This window comes from Pogoniulus pusillus, chromosome 12, assembly GCF_015220805.1.
Source record: "Pogoniulus pusillus isolate bPogPus1 chromosome 12, bPogPus1.pri, whole genome shotgun sequence".
Classification (NCBI taxonomy): Eukaryota; Metazoa; Chordata; class Aves; order Piciformes; family Lybiidae; genus Pogoniulus; species Pogoniulus pusillus.
In genome coordinates, this window is record NC_087275.1 from 20,841,113 (window position 1) to 20,859,981 (window position 18,869).

General features: G+C 41.5%; 1 protein-coding gene across 8 annotated transcripts in view; it reads left to right on the forward strand.

The window, feature by feature from the left end:
• SLC37A1 (solute carrier family 37 member 1) overlaps positions 1 to 18,737 on the forward strand; it is a 34,642-nt gene extending 15,905 nt beyond the window's left edge. For all 8 annotated transcript variants that reach the window (XM_064152585.1, XM_064152580.1, XM_064152584.1 and 5 more), the window contains 10 exons: positions 1,872 to 2,003; positions 6,667 to 6,757; positions 8,121 to 8,183; positions 9,090 to 9,175; positions 9,806 to 9,854; positions 10,420 to 10,493; positions 11,774 to 11,852; positions 12,412 to 12,509; positions 15,375 to 15,427; positions 16,042 to 18,737. In XM_064152585.1, coding sequence (XP_064008655.1) covers positions 1,872 to 2,003; positions 6,667 to 6,757; positions 8,121 to 8,183; positions 9,090 to 9,175; positions 9,806 to 9,854; positions 10,420 to 10,493; positions 11,774 to 11,852; positions 12,412 to 12,509; positions 15,375 to 15,427; positions 16,042 to 16,057 — 741 coding nt within the window. In that variant the 3' untranslated portion in view covers positions 16,058 to 18,737. The remainder of the gene's footprint in view (positions 1 to 1,871; positions 2,004 to 6,666; positions 6,758 to 8,120; positions 8,184 to 9,089; positions 9,176 to 9,805; positions 9,855 to 10,419; positions 10,494 to 11,773; positions 11,853 to 12,411; positions 12,510 to 15,374; positions 15,428 to 16,041) is intronic.
• Positions 18,738 to 18,869: the final 132 nt, after the last annotated feature.

Sequence of the window (18,869 nt, forward strand, 5' to 3'; positions counted from 1 at the left end):
AGTGATTGAAAGCAGAATGGGGATTGGGCTGCATGACCTGAATACATCAATGTGTTCATTACTACTTATGTAAGATTGGCCTCTTAAAAATTGCTCACAAATTGAAGGATAATGAGTCCTTCCCCAGAGATTAAGAGTGTGCCATATGCTGAATCACAGTCTGGGACAGACTGGCAAGACTGAACGATTTTCTCTGCCAAGCACAAGCTGCTGTTTTTATTTATCGTTTATCTGTGTGTGGCATAAAAATCCCATATTGTCAAGAAAAGTTTCCAGCATGAGTAGCTAAATAAAGTGTTTGGACTTTGGTCACTTTCTCTTCATTATTTAGCCCACTCTTCATAAATAGACTTAGAGCTACTTGTCTGAGAAACGACCAACTTTATTTCAGACAGTCCTAGTTACGGTACAAACTGTGCAAGAAAGATGAACTTCAGACAATGCCTAGAAGTGTCTTCCATTGAACCCAGTGAGGAGTGTCATAAATCCTTTTCTTCCTTTTCCTCCTTTCCCTCTCTCTTTCTTTTTTAATTTTTTACCTGTTAATAGCCTGATGGTTTGAGTTGCTACCATTAAAATAATTCCAGTTTTGAAGTGTCTCTGGTAATTCAGAGGGTAAATACTTGTGATGGTGTTGGGGTGATGCATGCCATATCAGAGGTCTCTAGATGTTTCCCCTGTCTTCTAGTTAATGTTTCAACAGGATGCAGCGTCTTTGCAAGTCCTCTGTCTAGCTAAGTCCTGTACAAACATTTTTGATGCTGACTGCTAAAATTATGCTAAATGTCCTGGCTCAGGTGCCCAGATTGTTCCCGAGTGTCTTCTGCTAAGTGAACTGTTTTAAAAGCAGACCTTACTTAAAATCACTCAGTGTGAAACATCAGAATTAAATTTGTCCAGCACTTGATTGATTTTTATTTAAATATTTTCTTTCTTTCTTCCTTCCTCCATCAGCTTACAAAAGGAGAGTTTTCATCTTTGTTGCAACTACTGGAAATGGAACGGCCTGCCATTCTATTCTTGCTAACTGGCCTACAGCTGAACATGTCACTTAGTGAACAATTAAGGCTTTATTCAAATGCACAAGAACTAGAAGAAAGGAGGCAGTACATAGAATACATCCATAGCTAGTAAAAGTACAGAGCTAGGTAAACTCCTCAATGAGGAGGTAGAAGTGGGGATAGCTACAACCCATCATTATTCTGAGCTGAAAAAAAAGTATTCAGGATTATTTATTCTGGAATTTTCTTTTTCTATGGACAGCTGTGAGATGTAAATTTCCAGTTCTATTCTGAGAGTTCAGTGTGGTGGGTAGATAAAAATAACAAGATGTCCTCTTGTCCTGGGGATGGCTCGTTCTTGTTGCTGCACAAGTACTCTTAGCAGCCAGTGGAATTACTGAAAGTAAAATCCTTCCTAGTGCTAGAAAAGAACTTGGAATTCTCAACTGCAGTAATATTGGTAAAATTGAGACTTTTACCATTTGTAAGTTCCAATGCTCCAATGAAACAGATGTGGAAAACGATTGGTATCCATAATTCAGTTAGAAAGACTGGCAATTGTTTTGTTCCATTAAACCATGCTCTAATACTGGGGGTTTGTAACTAGAAGTTGTGCCACAACAGAACAGAAATGTGATTCTGTGATGGTGTGTTATGGTCTCAGATATAAAGAGACAAGCTTGTTTCAGCTGATACTCTGTATATACTCTCTGTATCCAACTCAGGAGATTTTTTTTTAAGCTGTAGCTTTCTGTGGTAAAACACATCATCATTTTTTTGAAGTGTTTTGGGATTATTTGTTTCCTTGATGTGTGCTGTTGATGCATTGTTCCTTTGTTTTTCATATGGTGTTGCTGGGGAAAATTGCAGGATCCAGAAATGCAACATTTGCTTCTTGACAGTGGGAACTGCAACATGTTACTGAAGTCTAGCACTGTGGTCACTGGGGAAAGCAGACATGGGACATCAGCTATCAGCTTCCTTGGGGCCTTGCGAATACCTGTGAGTACCTGTGCTGTTCTTGCCTGTTCCTCTAAGAGAAAAGCTTCACTACAGAATTTGTGTTTCCATGAAGTTCTAGATGGAGTGGTAGATGATTGGTTTGAAATTAGACAACAGTAGATTTAGATTGCATATTAGGAAAAGGTTCTTTACAATGAGAGTGGTTGGACAGGTCACCCAGAGAGGTGGTTGAGGCCCCATCCCTGGTTATGTTCAAGGTCAAGCTCAACAGGGCTCTTGGTACCCTGATCTAGTTGAGAATATCCCCCGCTCACTGCAGGGGGGTTGGCCTAGATGACCATTAGAGGTCTGTTCCAACCCTGGTGATCCTGTGATCAGTGTCTCCAGTGTATTTAGGCAGGTTCTGGTACACAAGATAAGATATGCCTCTCTGAGAAGAAGTAAAAAAATCAATACAGGAGTGTTCTCTTCCCCAGTAAGCAGATAGCATAACCTCATTGGTTGCCTTTTAGAAGCTACAAGCATCTAGGTTCCAGTAACCATATAAACTGCTTTTTGTCCACCTCATTACAGCTAATACTGGAAATACTCAGTAGATGATTATATAGACAAAACCAGAAGTGTATGGTGTACAGGGCTTTGCAAAACTCATCATCTGAAAACCCATCCCTACAGCACAGCCAGGGAAGGCAGTGCAGCATGAGCAAGCACTGGCCCCTAGTGGACATAAAAGTCTAGAATCGGTAAAGATCGTTACATTCAAAATAGAAAGTACGTCACGGGGACAGCTGTCCCAAGACGTGTGCTTGGCAGCTCTGCAAGCTACACTCAGCATAGTTTTACTATGAGGAATCTCTCACTGTTCATGTGTTTGCAACTATGAGCCTATTGTAATGTCAAGAGGCTTTTTTTTTTAGGGCCCAGAGAAAGCAGTGCACACTTAGAATCTGCTTAGGAAGACAGATAAACCAACTGTTGGTCAGTAAAATTAACTGAGGCTGAATTCACTTGCCTTTTTAGATATTCATTTAATAGAGGGACATTGTTGACATTGTCTCAGTGGTTATTAGCAGAGCACCAACAGTTTAAAGTTAAGCTAAACCAGTTAAAAATCCTAAAACATGAACATACAGGTCATATCAAGAGTCTTAGTCTTACTTTTTCTACAGGCAAGACATACAGAATGGTAGGGGGCTCAGCCTGCAAAGGTGGGCACTGCCACTTCACTTGGTACCTGAGGTCATCTAGAGTACTGTTTGTTCTACCTACATTTTAGAGCTGGTTATTTACTTACACAGAAGGAGGATGGAGCCAGGCTCTTCTTGGCGATGCCTGATGACAGGACAAGGGGCAATGGCTGGAAGCTGAGGCATAGGAAGTTTCAAGTAAACACAAAGGAGAATTTTTTGACTGTGAGGGTGACAGAACACTGGAAGAGGCTTGGAGATATTCAAGACTTGCTTGGATGTGTTCCTCCATGATCTGGTATAGATTCAGCTGAGTACTCCAGGTCATCCTCAGTGAGCTGAAAGAAGCAACTCAACACATAGAAACTCAGTCTAAGGAAGCCTACCCAGCACCTGTGAGCAATGTCAGAGCAATCATGAGACCTAGCCCTACCTAGCCGGGGGGCCCACCAGGCCCCCCGGCCTTTGAATCCCCTCCACCATTCACCCAGTGATGCACCACAGAGCACTCACCAGTGACGATCCGAGGAGGATCCTTCTGCCCAACTGGGCAAGCTTGGGGCTTGCCTTTCCTGGGGCCACTTATAAAGGGGAGTGGGTGGGTGGGGGGCTAAGTGGTGACACCTGGGGTGGGAGGAGACTGCAATAGAATCCAGATTGAAAAGGGGAGTGGGCAGGGAGGGCAAAGTGTTGACACCTGGGGTGGGAGGAGACTCCAACAGAACCCAGGTGTTAGGAGTTTGGGGGAAAAAAAGGGGGAAATGTATTGTGCAGGAGAGAAAGAGGTGGATATGGTGGAGAAGGGAGAGAAATCGAGAGGAAAAGGATGGAGATGAGAACAGGAAGATGGAATGGTCTGTTTGCAGTCATCTTGAATATTAAATTGCACAGCAAGTTATCTGTGAATCTGGGCAGTCCTGTTTTCCTTGTGTTTCTTTGCCTTTCTCACATTTGTCAGCTTAGCTTACTTTTTTACAGAGTGGATAAAGAGAAATATTTTTGCTTGGTGTTTTTGGAGATCAAGTTGAAGTATGTAACAAAATTATATACAAATCATCACTGAATAGAAGTCAGCAGTAAGATTTTGTAACATTTCATCACGAACAACAGTTTGCAAGTTATGCAGAGATGTCTACCAAGAAGCCAGAAACATGCTCTGATTTCAGCTTGGAGAAGAGAAGACTCCACAGAGACCTAATAGTAACCTTCCAGTACCTAAAGGTGGCCAACAAGAAGGCAGAAGAGGGACTGATTACAAAGGCCTGAAGTGGCAGGATGAAGGGCAGTGGTTTTAAACTAGAGAAGAGATTTAGGTTGGATGTTAGCAGAAAGATCCATGGAGGTAGTGAAGCACTGGAACAGGTTGCCCAAGGAGATAGTTGAGGCCCCATCGTTGGAGATAGGCAAGGTCAGGCTCATCAGGGCTCTGGGCAAACTGAATTAGTGCAGGATGTCCTTGCTGACTGCAGGGGAGTTGGACTAGATGACCTTTGGAGGTCCCTTCCAACTCAAATTGTTCTATGATTCTAATATTAGAACAGGCATTAATGTAAAACTTTTCTAGTCTTAATTAATGACACAGGTATTAAGGAAGGCTTAGCAGGCTAAGTCTAGAAACACTTGTCTGCATCACAACTTCTTTCCATGGCTTCCCTTCTGCAGTTCTGAACATTCTTTTTAAAAGCTTTAATTTTAAAATTTCTGATATGGTTTATATTGAGAAATTTCCAACAGCCCAAACATTTGGACTGCTGGTAAAAGGAAACGAAGTTTCTTTTAAGTCAGGGACTATCATTCTTGACTGTCCTCTTAGTGGCTTCAGTAGGTTGCACAACTAGAATTACACCCCATCCATATCAACTTGCATATAATGGCAAGGGAAGAAATCTCCAGCACCAAACCATTGTATTCCTGCATCTTCTTATTCTGTCCAGTCTGGCCCTTGGTCTCAACTTATTTTCTTACAGCAGAAATTAGTAGGAAAATTGCTGCTGCCACCTGGAATCTTTGTAACTCTGTAGTGTGTTTCCTGTCTGGTTTTGAGAAGGATCACAGCTATATGTGAAGTAGAGCCAGTAGTATGTGGATGCTGTCTGTGCTGATAACTGCAGTACTGCTCTATGCAGTAAGTATAATTTACATATATGCAGCAGGAAAGAGGATAGAACATATTGGCCTTTCAAATGGGCATATGCCCTGTCTGTGCCCTGCTCTTACCATGTAATGATTTGAACTGCATCACACTGGGGAACTGGCTTTTTTTTTTTTTAAGAGTTAAACAACAAGGGAGAAATCTTAGATCCATCTGAAGGAGGGATCTGAGGAACACAAAAATATGTCAGTTTCTCTTGAATACACTCCAAATCTGTTGTAATGTTGTACAAAACACTCTTACATAAAGATGAAAAGTGATGCAGCTGTCCCAAACAGTATCAAATCCTTCCTGTTCAATATGGTGGTCTCTCTTCTGTCAATTTGGTACAATTAAGAGAAGAGAAAATGTGAAAGTAAAATACTAGAGTCAGCTCTGATTGTAAGCTTTGCGCTCTCAGGGGAAGAAGACTTCTTGGGAATTCTTTAGAGAAAAACAAAAACCTAAGTCACAGAATGTATTTGGTTGGAAGAAACCTTCAAGATCGTCCAGTTCAACCTTTGACCTATCACTGCAAGGTCAACACTAAAACATGTCCCTAAGTCCCAGGTCCACAGGCTGTTTAAACACCCTTGAGGATGGTGACTTCACTACTGCCTTGGGCAGACCACTCCAATGCTTGATAACCCTTTCAGTGAAGAAATATTTTCTAATATCCAGCCTCAGTGTCCTCTGTCTGGCACAGCTTGTATCCATTCCTCTAGACCTGTCACTTGCCACCAAGGAGGCTGCCCCCCTCCTTACTCCATCCTTTCAGGTAGTTGTAGAGAGTGATAACCCCTCAGCTTCCTTTCCTCCAGGCTGAAGAACCCCAACTCCCTAAGCCACTCAGAGCTCTCAATTTCATTGTGCCTCAGCCTGTACTGATAATCTAGGATTGCCTCAGTCTAGGTGCTGGACTCTGCACTTTGCCTTATTTGACCTCATGACAGTCTTCTCAGCCCAGGTCCCTCTGGATAGCATCCCATCCTTCGGTCTTATCGGCTGCGCCACTCCTATTGTTTGCAGACTTGCTAAGGCTGCACTCAATCCTGCTGTCTGTATCGTTGATGAAGATACTGACCAGCACAGGTCCCAGTACAGACCCTTGAGGGACACAGCTTGTCACTCATCTCCATCTGGACATCAAGCCTTTGACCACTACCATTTGTATGCAATCATCCAACTGATTCCTTATCCACTGGGCAGTCGACCCATCAAATCTACATCTTTCAACTTAGAGGGAAGGATGCTGTAGGGGACAATGTCAAAGACTTTACAGAAGTCCAGATGGATGGCATCTGTTGGTCCTCCTTTGCCGTGATCTTTGAAAGCAAATAGCATCTATCAAGTTATTAACTTTCTAATTCATTTTTTCTCTCAGGGAGTCATAGAATTCTCCCTCTGTCTTCTGTTTGCAAAGCTGGTGAGCTACACTTTCCTCTTCTGGCTTCCCCTCTATATCACAAATGTAGGTAAGTATCTCAGTGCTATGGCTATAAAGTGTCTGGAAATAAGAGCTTAAAATAAGAAAATAAACTTTACTGCTTCAGAAATAAGCTCTCTGCTCCAGCAGCAGGAGAGTTGTAAGTCACCAACTAATATCTTTTTCAGTTTTATGAATTCAGGGCGTTATCTAAACAAAGCCAAGAGTCTGACTTATCTTCAACAGTTCCAAGCATGATTGCTTTGTGTTTGGCTCATGCAAACCAATCAAAAAGGTTTGCTTTCTAATAATGTCTTTACATAATTCAAGTAGCTTATTAAAATGTATACCCTAAAAAATTCTAAATAACCTTCTTTTCCTTCAGTACTGCTGGTTTGGTCTATGCCATCATTGTAGAGAGAGGAGTTCACCCTAGCCAGAGGAATCTATGGTCTTGTGAGCCATTATGTCAACTTTAAGCTCCAGCTAGCTGTGCTGGGCAAGCGTGGCAGTAATGGGCAGTGACGGGTTGAACACCCTACAGAAACAGACAGAGCAGCAAATCCTACAGCTAGAGGCTGTTGTGTGTGAACTCCAAATAATCAGTCCTTCTGCAGGACTGAGTACCTTGAAAGCTTTTAATAATAGAAGTTATTGATGCTCACTACAGTGCTGCCAGCTGTGCTGTGGCTGATGTTGGTGAGATTATGGTAGTGTGCAAATGACCCCACTTTTAGACCGTACTGCTCTTTCAATTGTGTCTCAGAGGCTTTAATAAAATACCAAAGGGGTTTAAAAATTCAGGTCCTTTTTAAAAGCTCAGACTTAATGCAGTAGGACTGGGTTGCTCAACTTTGTGGTGTGCTTTTGGAAATCTGACCCCATAGCCTGTTATTAACTCCATTAGACTAAATGTAAGCATGTGCAAACAGTGGAGTTTAGAAAATCAATGATTCTTCTTAGTCCCCAGAAACAGCACAGTGCATCAATGCTTCCTACTACTGGTCCTATAGATGGAGGCCTCAGGATGAGGCCAAGTGATTGCAATGTACATTAATCATGCTTTTAAAGAGCCTCACAAACATCTGTTAATTGCTTATCAATCCGTGGATATTTGCAAACAAAAGTATTGTTAGTCCAGAGTTTAACAGCTCTGTTGCTTGCACTGTGTTTGTAATTAAAGTAGTAAACTGCCCTGCCATGGGTGTCATTGCATTCGGAAGACACTGTGCCTGACTACTCAGCTATGCTATGTTCCTAATTGTCCTATACTGTGCCAGCCTATGGTAGCTTATTGCTGTGAACAAACAATGCTGCTGTGAGATGCAGTAAGATCCTGGCATGACAAGACTGTTGAGATTTCTATGTTCTGTAGTCTGGAAATGAGACAAATGCTTTCCTTCTTTCACTAGAGCATCTTGATGCTAAAAGAGCTGGAGACCTTTCTACACTCTTTGATGTGGGTGGAATCTTCGGTGAGTTTTATAGATATATCATGGAATTGCTTTGGTTGGAAAAAACCTCTGAGATCATTGAGTCCATATTTCACCCTTAAACAGACCATCTTAGGAAAACCTGTGTGTTATGAACAGCTTATCTGTGTTAATCCTTGTACCTTATTTCCACTGAAGAAAGTGGCAGTAAAGATGCTAAGTTGAAAGCTGCGTTGATTGTTAGCAAAATGTCTTTAAATTGAGCAACTCACAGAGCCAGTGATATTGTCCAGTACAGTTTGTAAGAGCTGTATATTATGGGATCTTTTGGCTTCATCAGCTCTGGCTTATAAATCTGGGTCACACCACCTATCCAAATCACACAATACATCTGGTTGAAAGAAACCTCAAAGTTCATCCAGTCCAACCCTTGGCCCAGCGCTAAAGGGACATGGTTTAATGTTGATCCTTCAGTACGAGGACAAGGCTTGGACAGGATGATCTTTGAGGTCCCTTCCAAACAGATGTATTCTGTGATGTGAGTAGTTAGGAGACCAGTGGATAGCTGGGCAGAGCTGGGTTCCAAAGTGCCAGCAGCAGGGCCATGTGGCACCTGACAAAAAGGTATTTTGCATTCCAAAGCAGCAGAACAATGATTTCTAAGTATTTCTTCCATCTCTCTTCCTCTCCACCTATATCATCTTGGATATTTGGTTGGAGTAAACAGTGAAATGTCTGCTTCTGTTACCTATGAAGTTAAACCCAGTTTGGTTAGTAAGAATATTGGAAAGTGTGAAGTATGTTGTTAATCTCACACTCTCCTGCTGTGCATAACTACATTAAAAGTTGTGTCATGTTGTTCTAATCGGGGTTGGGTTTCATTCATAACTGTATCTTCTGTGTAAAACATGCTGAATGTTTTCCTTGCATGCCTGTGTCTTGTTTCAGGTGGAATTTTGGCAGGCCTGATTTCAGACAGGCTGGAGAAGAGGGCATCAACCTGTGGAATGATGTTACTGCTTGCAGCACCCACAGTAAGAGTTTGCTCCTCTCTTACAGCTGTGGCATTGCTTGGGAAGCTTTGCAGACAGCATCTTCTAGCTTGGATATAAGGAGCTCAGGCCGAGTTAAAAGCTGGCATGAAAAGTTGAGCATGGACCTTCGGGCTGCCTTTACTAAACAAGCAAACAAGTTTCATGTGTTGCTTGTTACAGGATTATATGGAAGATTTATCACTCCTTTGTAAAATTTGCTGTTCATTTCTTAGCCAGAAATTTAACTGCTCAAAGGCAAAACTTCTGTGCTGTAGCTGGTGGGAAAATGGCAGCTGAGCACATGGTACAGATCTTTTCTTTGATTCTTTTGTGAGCAGTATTCTGTGCTGTGTGAGAGCTGGCAGCCTGAGAGTTTGAAATTGACTGGTCTTGTAGCACAGCCCTTTCTTCTGCAAGGACATACTAAGGAGCAGGAGCATGCCCTTTGTCATGCTCTCTCCTGTGTCGAATCTGTCATTTTGCAGTGGTATAAAAGGGTCTTGAAAAAAACAGACCTAGCTTTCACATAATGCCAGCCGAGATATTTTGTAGTTAACATGGGGAAAATCAGGAACCTAGGGTTAGTCCATATATTGGTATTCATCATGCTTGGGTTTTTTGTCTTTGCAGCTGTACATGTTCTCTGCAGTCAGCAAAATGGGCCTTGAGGCTACTGTAGGTGAGTATTTTTATCATTTTCTCTGTCTGGCTTTCTGTTAACTTTTCATTTATGATCCTTGGATACTCTTTTTTCTTTCACGTTTTCCCTGAGAGGAGGAAGTATGGAATCAAATTTCCTAGATTACTACTTGCTGCTTTCTATCTGTTGTGTCAAAACAGAAGTTGAAATACAACAGCAGTGTCTCCCCAGGCTTACAAGTTTTAAGGCTTTCTGATGCTTGATGCCGAACAAGCAGAGAAGGGGCTTATGGGTGGATTCTGTGAGCATGCCTTACTCTCAGAGTCAGTTTGGCCAGGTTTTCCCCTTTCCCTGACCTGCCAGGATCAATAAAAGCTCTAGGAAGTGCTTTTTTTTGACTCAGACCTGTTTCCTGTTACTTTTGAGAATTCACATCCTGCAGTAAGCATTGAAGATAGGAATCTGTATTGCTTTTTCTCAATTCTCTAATGGGGTCAGGAGAGCCAAGGAAGTATTGAAGCATTTGAGAACCATGGGCTCTGCTGATATGGTTAACAGTCTTTCAGGTAACTTACATTTTCCTTTTTTTATCAACTTGCAATAGTGATGCTGCTTATCAGTGGTGCCCTGGTGAATGGCCCTTACGCACTGATCACCACTGCTGTCTCTGCTGACTTGGTGAGTTTGGGTTTCCTTCTGCTTTGCCCTCCAGAGAAAGACCTATGACTTCTCCAAGACTGTCAGCAAAGGGACTGTATTGTCCCAAATCAAAAGGCTAAGGAGCTGGACAGGCAGTGCAGAACTCTGCTATTGAGATTGAATTGGTGTGAATGAGTGTCATTCTTGCAAGAAGCTTTTAAATGATTCTTGCCTATGAACAAGACAGACCAAATCTTGTAGGTGACAGCCCAAACTGAAAGTGAAGTCTGCATGGAAGACCTGATCCCAGTACAGGTGCTTTTTCCCTTTCATACTTTGCATCATTAAATGAGGAGGGGAGTTGTACCTGTGTGAGGAATGAGCTGGGGAGTTAATTTCCATCAGTGTGGAAAGTTATACCTGGCACATAGCTTTACTTTTGTCCTTACTACCCTCTGCCGTTTCTTGTGGTTAGTGTGGTTGCCAGCACTTCCAGATGAATCAGGTGTATCAAATCACAAATGCTATGTAAAAACATAGACCCTGATACCCTTCGTAGGGTAAGCTTTGTAAGGTTGATTTCAAAGGTATTGATTGGTTCCTTAAGGCACCAAGCAGGAGGCAAAAGTCCTCTAACAAGAAATGCCCTAAATATAGGAAAAGGAGCAGGACAAAACTCTCCAGATGTTGTCTGGAATGCCCTGAACTCCCAACAACTTCTTTGTATGTCAACAATCAAATATATGACACAAACAAATATAAATCACTGATTACTTGACTGGATTCTCTTCAGAGTAGTGAAGACAAAGAACGGTCTTTTATTAGCAGTTCTCTAAACTATTTGATTTCTGACTTCTAAGTCACTCTCCTTATCAGTTGTTTTGTTCTGAAGACCTGACTTCTAAAATTGGTACTGAACAACTTATTTTAACTCAAGAATTTTCTGGATTAGCATTTCAGTATATGTCCATAATTCCAGTATTCCTGTCACAGTGATCTTTTGTTGTTGTTCTGCAGAGCTCTTCTCTATTAGTGAGGGGAGTGACATGGGAAAAGCAGCATAATGCAAAGCTGAAGTGTCATCTGCATAAATATACAATAAGCAGGGCAGAAAGCTTCTTGTCCCCTGTGGTTTAAACAACATAATTAAATAAAGTAAAATGCTATAGGTGACAGGTTGAAGGGGTAGAAGACTTCTTTAAGGAGTTGTTCAGAAAGGTATTAGCTAGGGTATTTAAGTCATCTTCACAATGTACATCTAATATGCAGGGGTGTAAGCCAGATAATCTGTAAGGTCTCATCCATCTTCATCACTGTAGGGTACCCATAAAAGCCTGAAAGGGAATGCAAGAGCCTTGTCCACAGTGACAGCGATCATCGATGGAACAGGATCTGTAGGTAAGCCAGAGCTGTAACATAGCCTACCTTAGCTGGGGTAGGTTAAAACAAAAGGTCTTTGAGAAACTGGGCTCTCTCCAATTCACATTTTGACAGCACTCAGTATGACTTAGAAAATGTGGAGTAGGTCAAACTTAGCCTTAAAGCTCTTCAGTCCCACACTTGAGGGAGGGAAGAAGGAATAAGGTTGTAGACTGATACTGGGTACAAGCAGCCAAAGCAGATGTTGTTAGGGTGTTTCTGACACGAGGGATATTGTATTCATGTACTCTGCACTCATGTGGAAGGGAAGATTGAGTAGGACTCAGCTTAATCCTGAACAGGCATTAGGTTGAGCTGAAGGAAGGCATTTCTCATCCTCCAGCTTCCCCCAGTGTTAAGTTGCCTGTTGGCTTGCAGCTGTACTAGTAATGTTTTGCACTTTGCTTGACCTTGTAGTACACAAAATAATGCTGAGTAAACTGGGTGGAAAAAATGATACTCCAGCTCAGAATAACTAACTGTGAGCCTAGTAAATCTTGCACTGCATCATTCTGACAATGCCAATATGATGTTTTAGGTGCAGCTTTGGGACCTCTCTTAGCTGGTCTGATTTCCCCATCTGGTTGGAACAATGTGTTTTACATGCTGATGGTGGCAGATGCATGTGCCTTGCTAGTAAGTCTGAAAATACTCTTGTAATTGCTGTGTATTTCCTTTCTGCTAAACTATCTTAAAATGCAAGTCCTCCTTCTGCATTTTCAGTGCTTCGTCGTATACGAAAGTTGCAGTTGTGTAGGAAATCTTCAATTAAAGGGTAAATTTGCTCATTTTGGTTAAAATCAGATGAGAATTTCAAAAGTGCAAATTAGTTCTGATACATTTCAGCTCCTGAGCAAATGCACATCTGTCAACTGCTGGCTGAGCAGATTACAACAATTTTAAGCAACCAAGAGGATGCCTCAGATTCCACTCACAGAAAAATTACCCTTTTTTATTTTTTTAAAGCCTATTTAGCAAAGCAGTAACAAATATTTGGTGTGTAGCTATATCACCATGATAATGAAGCTGCTGGAAGTTAATACATCACATCCTCCAGATGGGCCCTAAAACTGCTGTACTAAGACAAAAAACTGGCATCCTAACTTCTGACAAGTTCGGGGAAAAGGAGTGCAGCACACCCTCGGTGGCCTGGGACATAGCACATCATTTTCCTTTTCTTTCCTGTTGAGATTCAGTGTGATTGATGGAAAGATCTGAAAAGCTTTTTAGGTTTTTATTTGGTTTGGGTTGTTTGGGATTTTTTTGTCTTGATTTTGTTTGATGGTTGGTTTGGGTTTTTTCGCTTCTGACTTGCTCTGCTTTGCTTTCAAAGACCAAAGAAGACATGAGATGAGACAGGGCAAATCATGCTGTGCATTTTGAAGTCAGTGTTCCTGCACCCACCTCTAGGCTAGCCTGGAAGTTAGGCTTTTGCATTTGCCACAGGTTTCCCTGGCAGGCATCTGTGTGCTGGCTTTGTTCTCCATCAGAGAGCACTGTCTATGCCGACCTCATAGATGTCACCTACTTACCCTCATAGGTAATCACCTACCCTCGTAGGTATTACCTACTTACCCTCTCCTTTTGAGCTCCTGGGTGGAAATGCTCATGAAAGGGCAAGGTGGTTGTGAAAGAAATACTCCTTCCTCCCTACTGGCTGTGCCCAGACAAAGCCCCGTACCTGCACAGTGTTGTGCTCAGCTCACTACTCCTGCAGACGAGCTAATGCCCAATGTGACATGAGAAAAGCAAAGTCTTTGAGTTGCAATTGAGGCTTTTTTCATCTAAATTCAAGTTACATCCAAAAATAATTTGGAAGTAAATTAATTAAAGTGAAATGAATAAAAAGTTAAAATTTTCTACATATAGGATGTGAAATATCTGGAAATTAAGTAAATAAATTAGGTAAGTTAGTAGTTGAAGCATGTTAGCACTGATGATCAGCAGCTCTAATTGCTCTTTTGTGCTGTTTTCAGTATTAGGTATGCCATGCTGCAGAGTGAGGTTTGGAAGATTGTTGCAGTAGACTGTTGTGGGTTTTTTTCCTCTTTTTCTCTTGCTAAAACCAAATTAAAAAGTCCCCTGTTTCCTTACAGCAGCAATTAAAAGGTCTTGGTGTAAAGCTCTGCTATGGAGCAGGCTGAGTGCTGTTGTAACAAATCCTGGGGTTCGTAACTCCAGTTGGTTCTGCTTTTCCCATTCTTTGAGTACAGCACATGGATACCTGTGGTCAAGTGTTACCTCATAAGTTATCTCATGGTGATTTAGCCTCTTAGGTGATATTTGGTTCTGTCAAGCTTTGCCACTCCCATACCCTTGGGTACTGATTTAAGCTGACTGACCCCACTAGAAGGGAGGGGAGACAGGGCTACTTTCCCTCCCCTCCCCTCCCTACACCCCTGCAGTGTCGTACTTTGAGCTAGACCATATATTCTGCACCTTGCTAACATTATGCTCGCTGCATGATAGGAAGGGGTTGGCTGGACCTTATGGGACTTGAAATAAATTCTATAGCTTGTAAAGTTTCCTGCGCTAGGGTTTGTGTGTTTGAGGGTCCCCCCCCAGCTTATGGGCAGGGTCATGTCCCTTTTGCCTGTCCTTGGGCTTCTAGGGTGCAGGCGGTTTGCATTTCGTCTGTTCTGCTGCTGCATACTTCCCCACTATTTTCTGTTTTCTTTAGTGCAATCTGATGTCCCTGCAATGGAGTAGTAAATTATCCTTATCTTAACCAACGTCTCTGTCTCCTTTTCCTCCTTGCCCATCCAGAGGGGAGGGAGCAGAAAGAAGAAACCCCTCTGCCATAAGCAGATTGCTGAGTGACACTCTGAAACGTTAGGTTTCATTTCTTAAAACACTTAATACTGTAAACAATTTCCTTTTAGAACAGTGAGACTCTGAGGATAAGGAGACTTATAACAGTAAGGAACCTTGGAAGTTCTGTCTTTATTGAACATGGGAATCATCACATTTTATTTGTAAAATCTCCTTCCTGTACCTTACAAGTGTACTTTAAAAGATGTATTAAGTCTTGACCCTGTACAGATAAATTACCATGCCTGACTACTTGTCATGACTAATTGTGTGCTTAAAGCTTTTCACACACACACAGTTGTTTTTCGGTACAGCAGCTACAACATGTTCCCAAAATTTCAATCTGCCGTGTTTTTTAATTCAGGTCTTGGGTTCCCTCTGCTGGTGTCTTTGCACACCTACTGGTAAAGTAACCAGAAAGCAATCAGCTTTTTAAGAAAGAAATAGATCCCTGAGTTGTGAAAATGAAATTATTTTCTTCTTGCCTATTTGTTGTGAAAACTTTTCTTCTAAACGTGGACTAAGCCCTTGTAAATCTTTGATCTTTTTATTTATTTACTTAAACTGAGTTTGGCATTAGAGGATACCATTTCAAGTGAGGAACTCTTTGGATAAGTTTATCCTGAATTTTACCTCCTCTTATGTATCTGTATAGATATTAACACAGATACTCTGACTGTTTTTTTGCAGTTCTTACTCCGTCTTATTCAGAAGGAGCTTCGGTGTCACACAGATCACACCCTGTAAGTGCTATCTGTGGCTGTTGCTCTCTAATAAGAGTTGAAAAACACATTGCTAAGCCTTTGCCCTGTAATACCTCGATGTAGATTGAATGTGTTGAGGTATGTCCGTTTCTGTCTGCTTTAGTTTTGCTTAAAAAGACTAATCTCAGTTTGGTGTTTTCACATAATTGATGTTTTCCTTTAGGACATTTTATACTGAGAAGTATCTGCTCTGAAAACATATCTCTGTCAGTCTCTTGGTTATGGTTTGTTTTGCCCTACATACCTAATCTTTCTGGGTTTCATCACGGAGCATGCAGGTGGGAAATCAGAAGCTACTCAACTGCTTTCTTTGTGTTTATTAATGGTTTCAAATGTAATTTGTTCCAAGAGGTCTCCTTAAAGGGGGAGGTGTCTGAATGTACAATGTTTTGGATCAAGGGGGAAGAAGTAATCCATTGAATCAATGGAGTTAGCCTTGCAAAATCTAAACTGAGCCCCTTCACTGTAGTTTTGAAGTAAAATGGACAGAGAATAGAAAAGTACACAGCAAGTGATTGAGCCTGCATTTGGAAGTCCGTGGCTGTTACACCTCACACCTCAACTTTTCCTGTCTGGTTGCTGTTCTTTTCCAGATTTAAGGAACACTGAGCTGCAAGACCAGATCTGGAGGACTGTGTTGATGACCAGAGCATTTCTCTGTAAAACAAACCTCATGGGATGCATTCATCCATAATTAAGGGATCTTGTTCGGTGAAGAACTTTGCTTGCTTGCTGGAAGCAATGTGAGAAATGCAACTGGTACATCCCTGAAGCTCTTATTTTTGCACATGAACAAGTACCTCAGGATGGCAACTACTCATCAGATGAAGAGACAGGAACAGTGGGAAGGTTTTAGCAGCGTGCCTCAACTGAGCCAAAGAGAAATGCCAAGTGCCTTTTTATTTCTTTTGATAGAATGTTTTTACTTAAACTGCCACTTGTGTATTTTCCAGAAACAAATCAAAACTAGAGCAGAAGGAAGTTGAAATTGTTCGTGGTCTAGCAGTGAAACACCCCCGTGTCAGTGAGCAAAGTATGTATCACTTCTGCCATCTTGCACACATCAAGGGCATCATGTTATGGAGGGCAATACCAGCTGGTTGTTAAGGTGCACTGGTTTTAGTATTCTGAAGCTGCTGAGACAATAATAACCTCAATATAGTTCTTAACTACAGTACAACTTCTATTTCCCAAGGACAACATCTTGCCTTTTGGTAGGTAATGAAGTGGAATTGACTGTGGCAGTTAGCAGTTCTCACAGCCTCTCTGGATGGATGTTAGTCCTTAGTTAGGACTGTGCAAAAAAAGGAATATGAAGCAGCAAATGTAGGTTATGAGTCAGAATTTCCAGGGCATTATAAACTGATTGTGCTAATGTCACATAATTGTGCTGGGTTGAAATGGCCACCTTTGGGGTGGCAGAGAACTGTTGATCTGTCATATTTGAGTACTACAGGATTGAACAAATGATCTGCACTATAGTGCCTGCTGCCAGTGATCTCTGTTGGATACTTCCTAACTTCAGTACTGGTGTGTGCACATGGATGTTATTGTCAGACCAGGGCCTTAAAAACCAGAAATCACTTTCAAGTGGCTAACTTGAAGTGGCTCTGAATTTCAGATTTGGAGCTGAACGACCAGAAAAGAAAAACTACCTAGGTGATAGGGTTTAAGACAGCATTTCAGTAACTAGTGTTACTCATCAAATAGATGGTTTCATGTCTTCAAAACATATAATTTCTTTGTACAGCTGTCTCCCTTGCAAAACAGATGTTTCTTGATTTTTTTTCTATCTTTTTTCCAAGATGTACAAAGTAAGAGATTGGGTTTTTTTGTATGAAGTGTTTATACTTAGATCAGCAAAGCTAGATAAACTGTGTACTATTTCTAACTGTATTTATTAAAGCTCTAGGCATATGTCTTGTTCTGAACTATGCTCTTTAAGTTTTGTCAAACAACAAAGTGGTCTTTAAACTTGGTTCACTTGATTAAGCCTGGCAAAACGTGGACAAATGTCTCAGTCAGCTGCTGGTGTTATAGTCCGTGTGCTGGCACAACACTTCATTTCCAGGGCTGGTTTGTAATTGTTCAGTCTTTAATGAGGTTTTTTTCCACTGGTTTGATTCAGCACGTGCTTTATGCTTGACTTGAACAGTGTAAGAATGCGTTAATCTTTAACTGGTTTAATGAGCAGAGATACAGGGAAGACTTCAGTCCCACAAAGACTTACAGAAGATACCAAAGTTAAGTGAAGGCTCTGTGTAGGCCTTAACTCTAACTTGGATGAATGGTTAACTTCATGTATTTTGAGTAAACCTATTGAGACCAACAAGCAGATTGATAAATCTGTGCTGTGTTTGGGCTTTAGGCTCTAGTTAAGTGTGACAGAATTCTGCAGCACCATTACTTGAAAGGATTTTCATCCCAGTGGTGTGGTGCACTGCCTCTTGCTCAGCCACACTGACCCTAGGGGACTGCTGGCCAGACCAGGGGAGGAATCAGGTCTCTGTTAGGGTTAAAAACTAGTATTACAACCCAAAAAACCCTGTGCTGGGACAGCTTCATTGGTTGCATGAGTAGTGAGGGAGGAGGAGCTTCTTTAGCTGAAGATGCCAGTCCCTTGCCCTGAAAAAGGTATGTGGAGCTGTGTTTGTTGACAAATTCAAACTCTGCTGCAATCAGATTTTGAGAGTCTGTGTCCAGTGGGCTGAAGTCTTAGGCTGAAATGCTTTCAGTTATGCTTCACAGTTACGTGTTGTAAAGATAGTTAAACTGTGGTTTGGGGGTTATGTTTACTTGTTGGGGCTGCTGAGAATATTTATTTATTTATTTATTTGAATAGCTTTTGCACTGTAGTGACTTGGATATGAAATGAAGAGTGGTGGAGGTGCTGGGCTGAGTCCTTCCTTCCACTGATTGTAGGCAGGAACTCTAGGAGTCCTAGTGTACTGGTGTCTTTCCTTCCTTGCTGATGTACAGCATTTCAGTTCCTCCCATCTATGGTTTGTGAGATGAGAAAGATGAAAATATTTTTTTTCCTTTCTTAACCCCAAAGTCCCCCCCAAGTTGTAAGTAAACTGCATATTTTGTTAATATTGGGTGTCAATATCCACTCCTCTGGAAATGAGCAAGACTGACACCATTGTGTGTGTAGAAATGTGAGTGACCAGTAGATAGATCCAGATGTAAAGGTGGCTGCAGGGTTTGTGCATCAGTTTCAATACTGGTTATTGTGAATTTTAATCCGTTTGCCATCCCGTGTTGAATAAAACCTCTTTGAAATGAGAAATGTTGCTCATTTAACCTCGTGCATCTCTGTGACAAAGTGCACTGTTTAGTGGTTGGAAGGATAGACATCCCTGCTGTGACAGCTCTCCTGTCTCTTGTGAGGGTAGTGAAAATGGTTCACTGGGAGAACAAG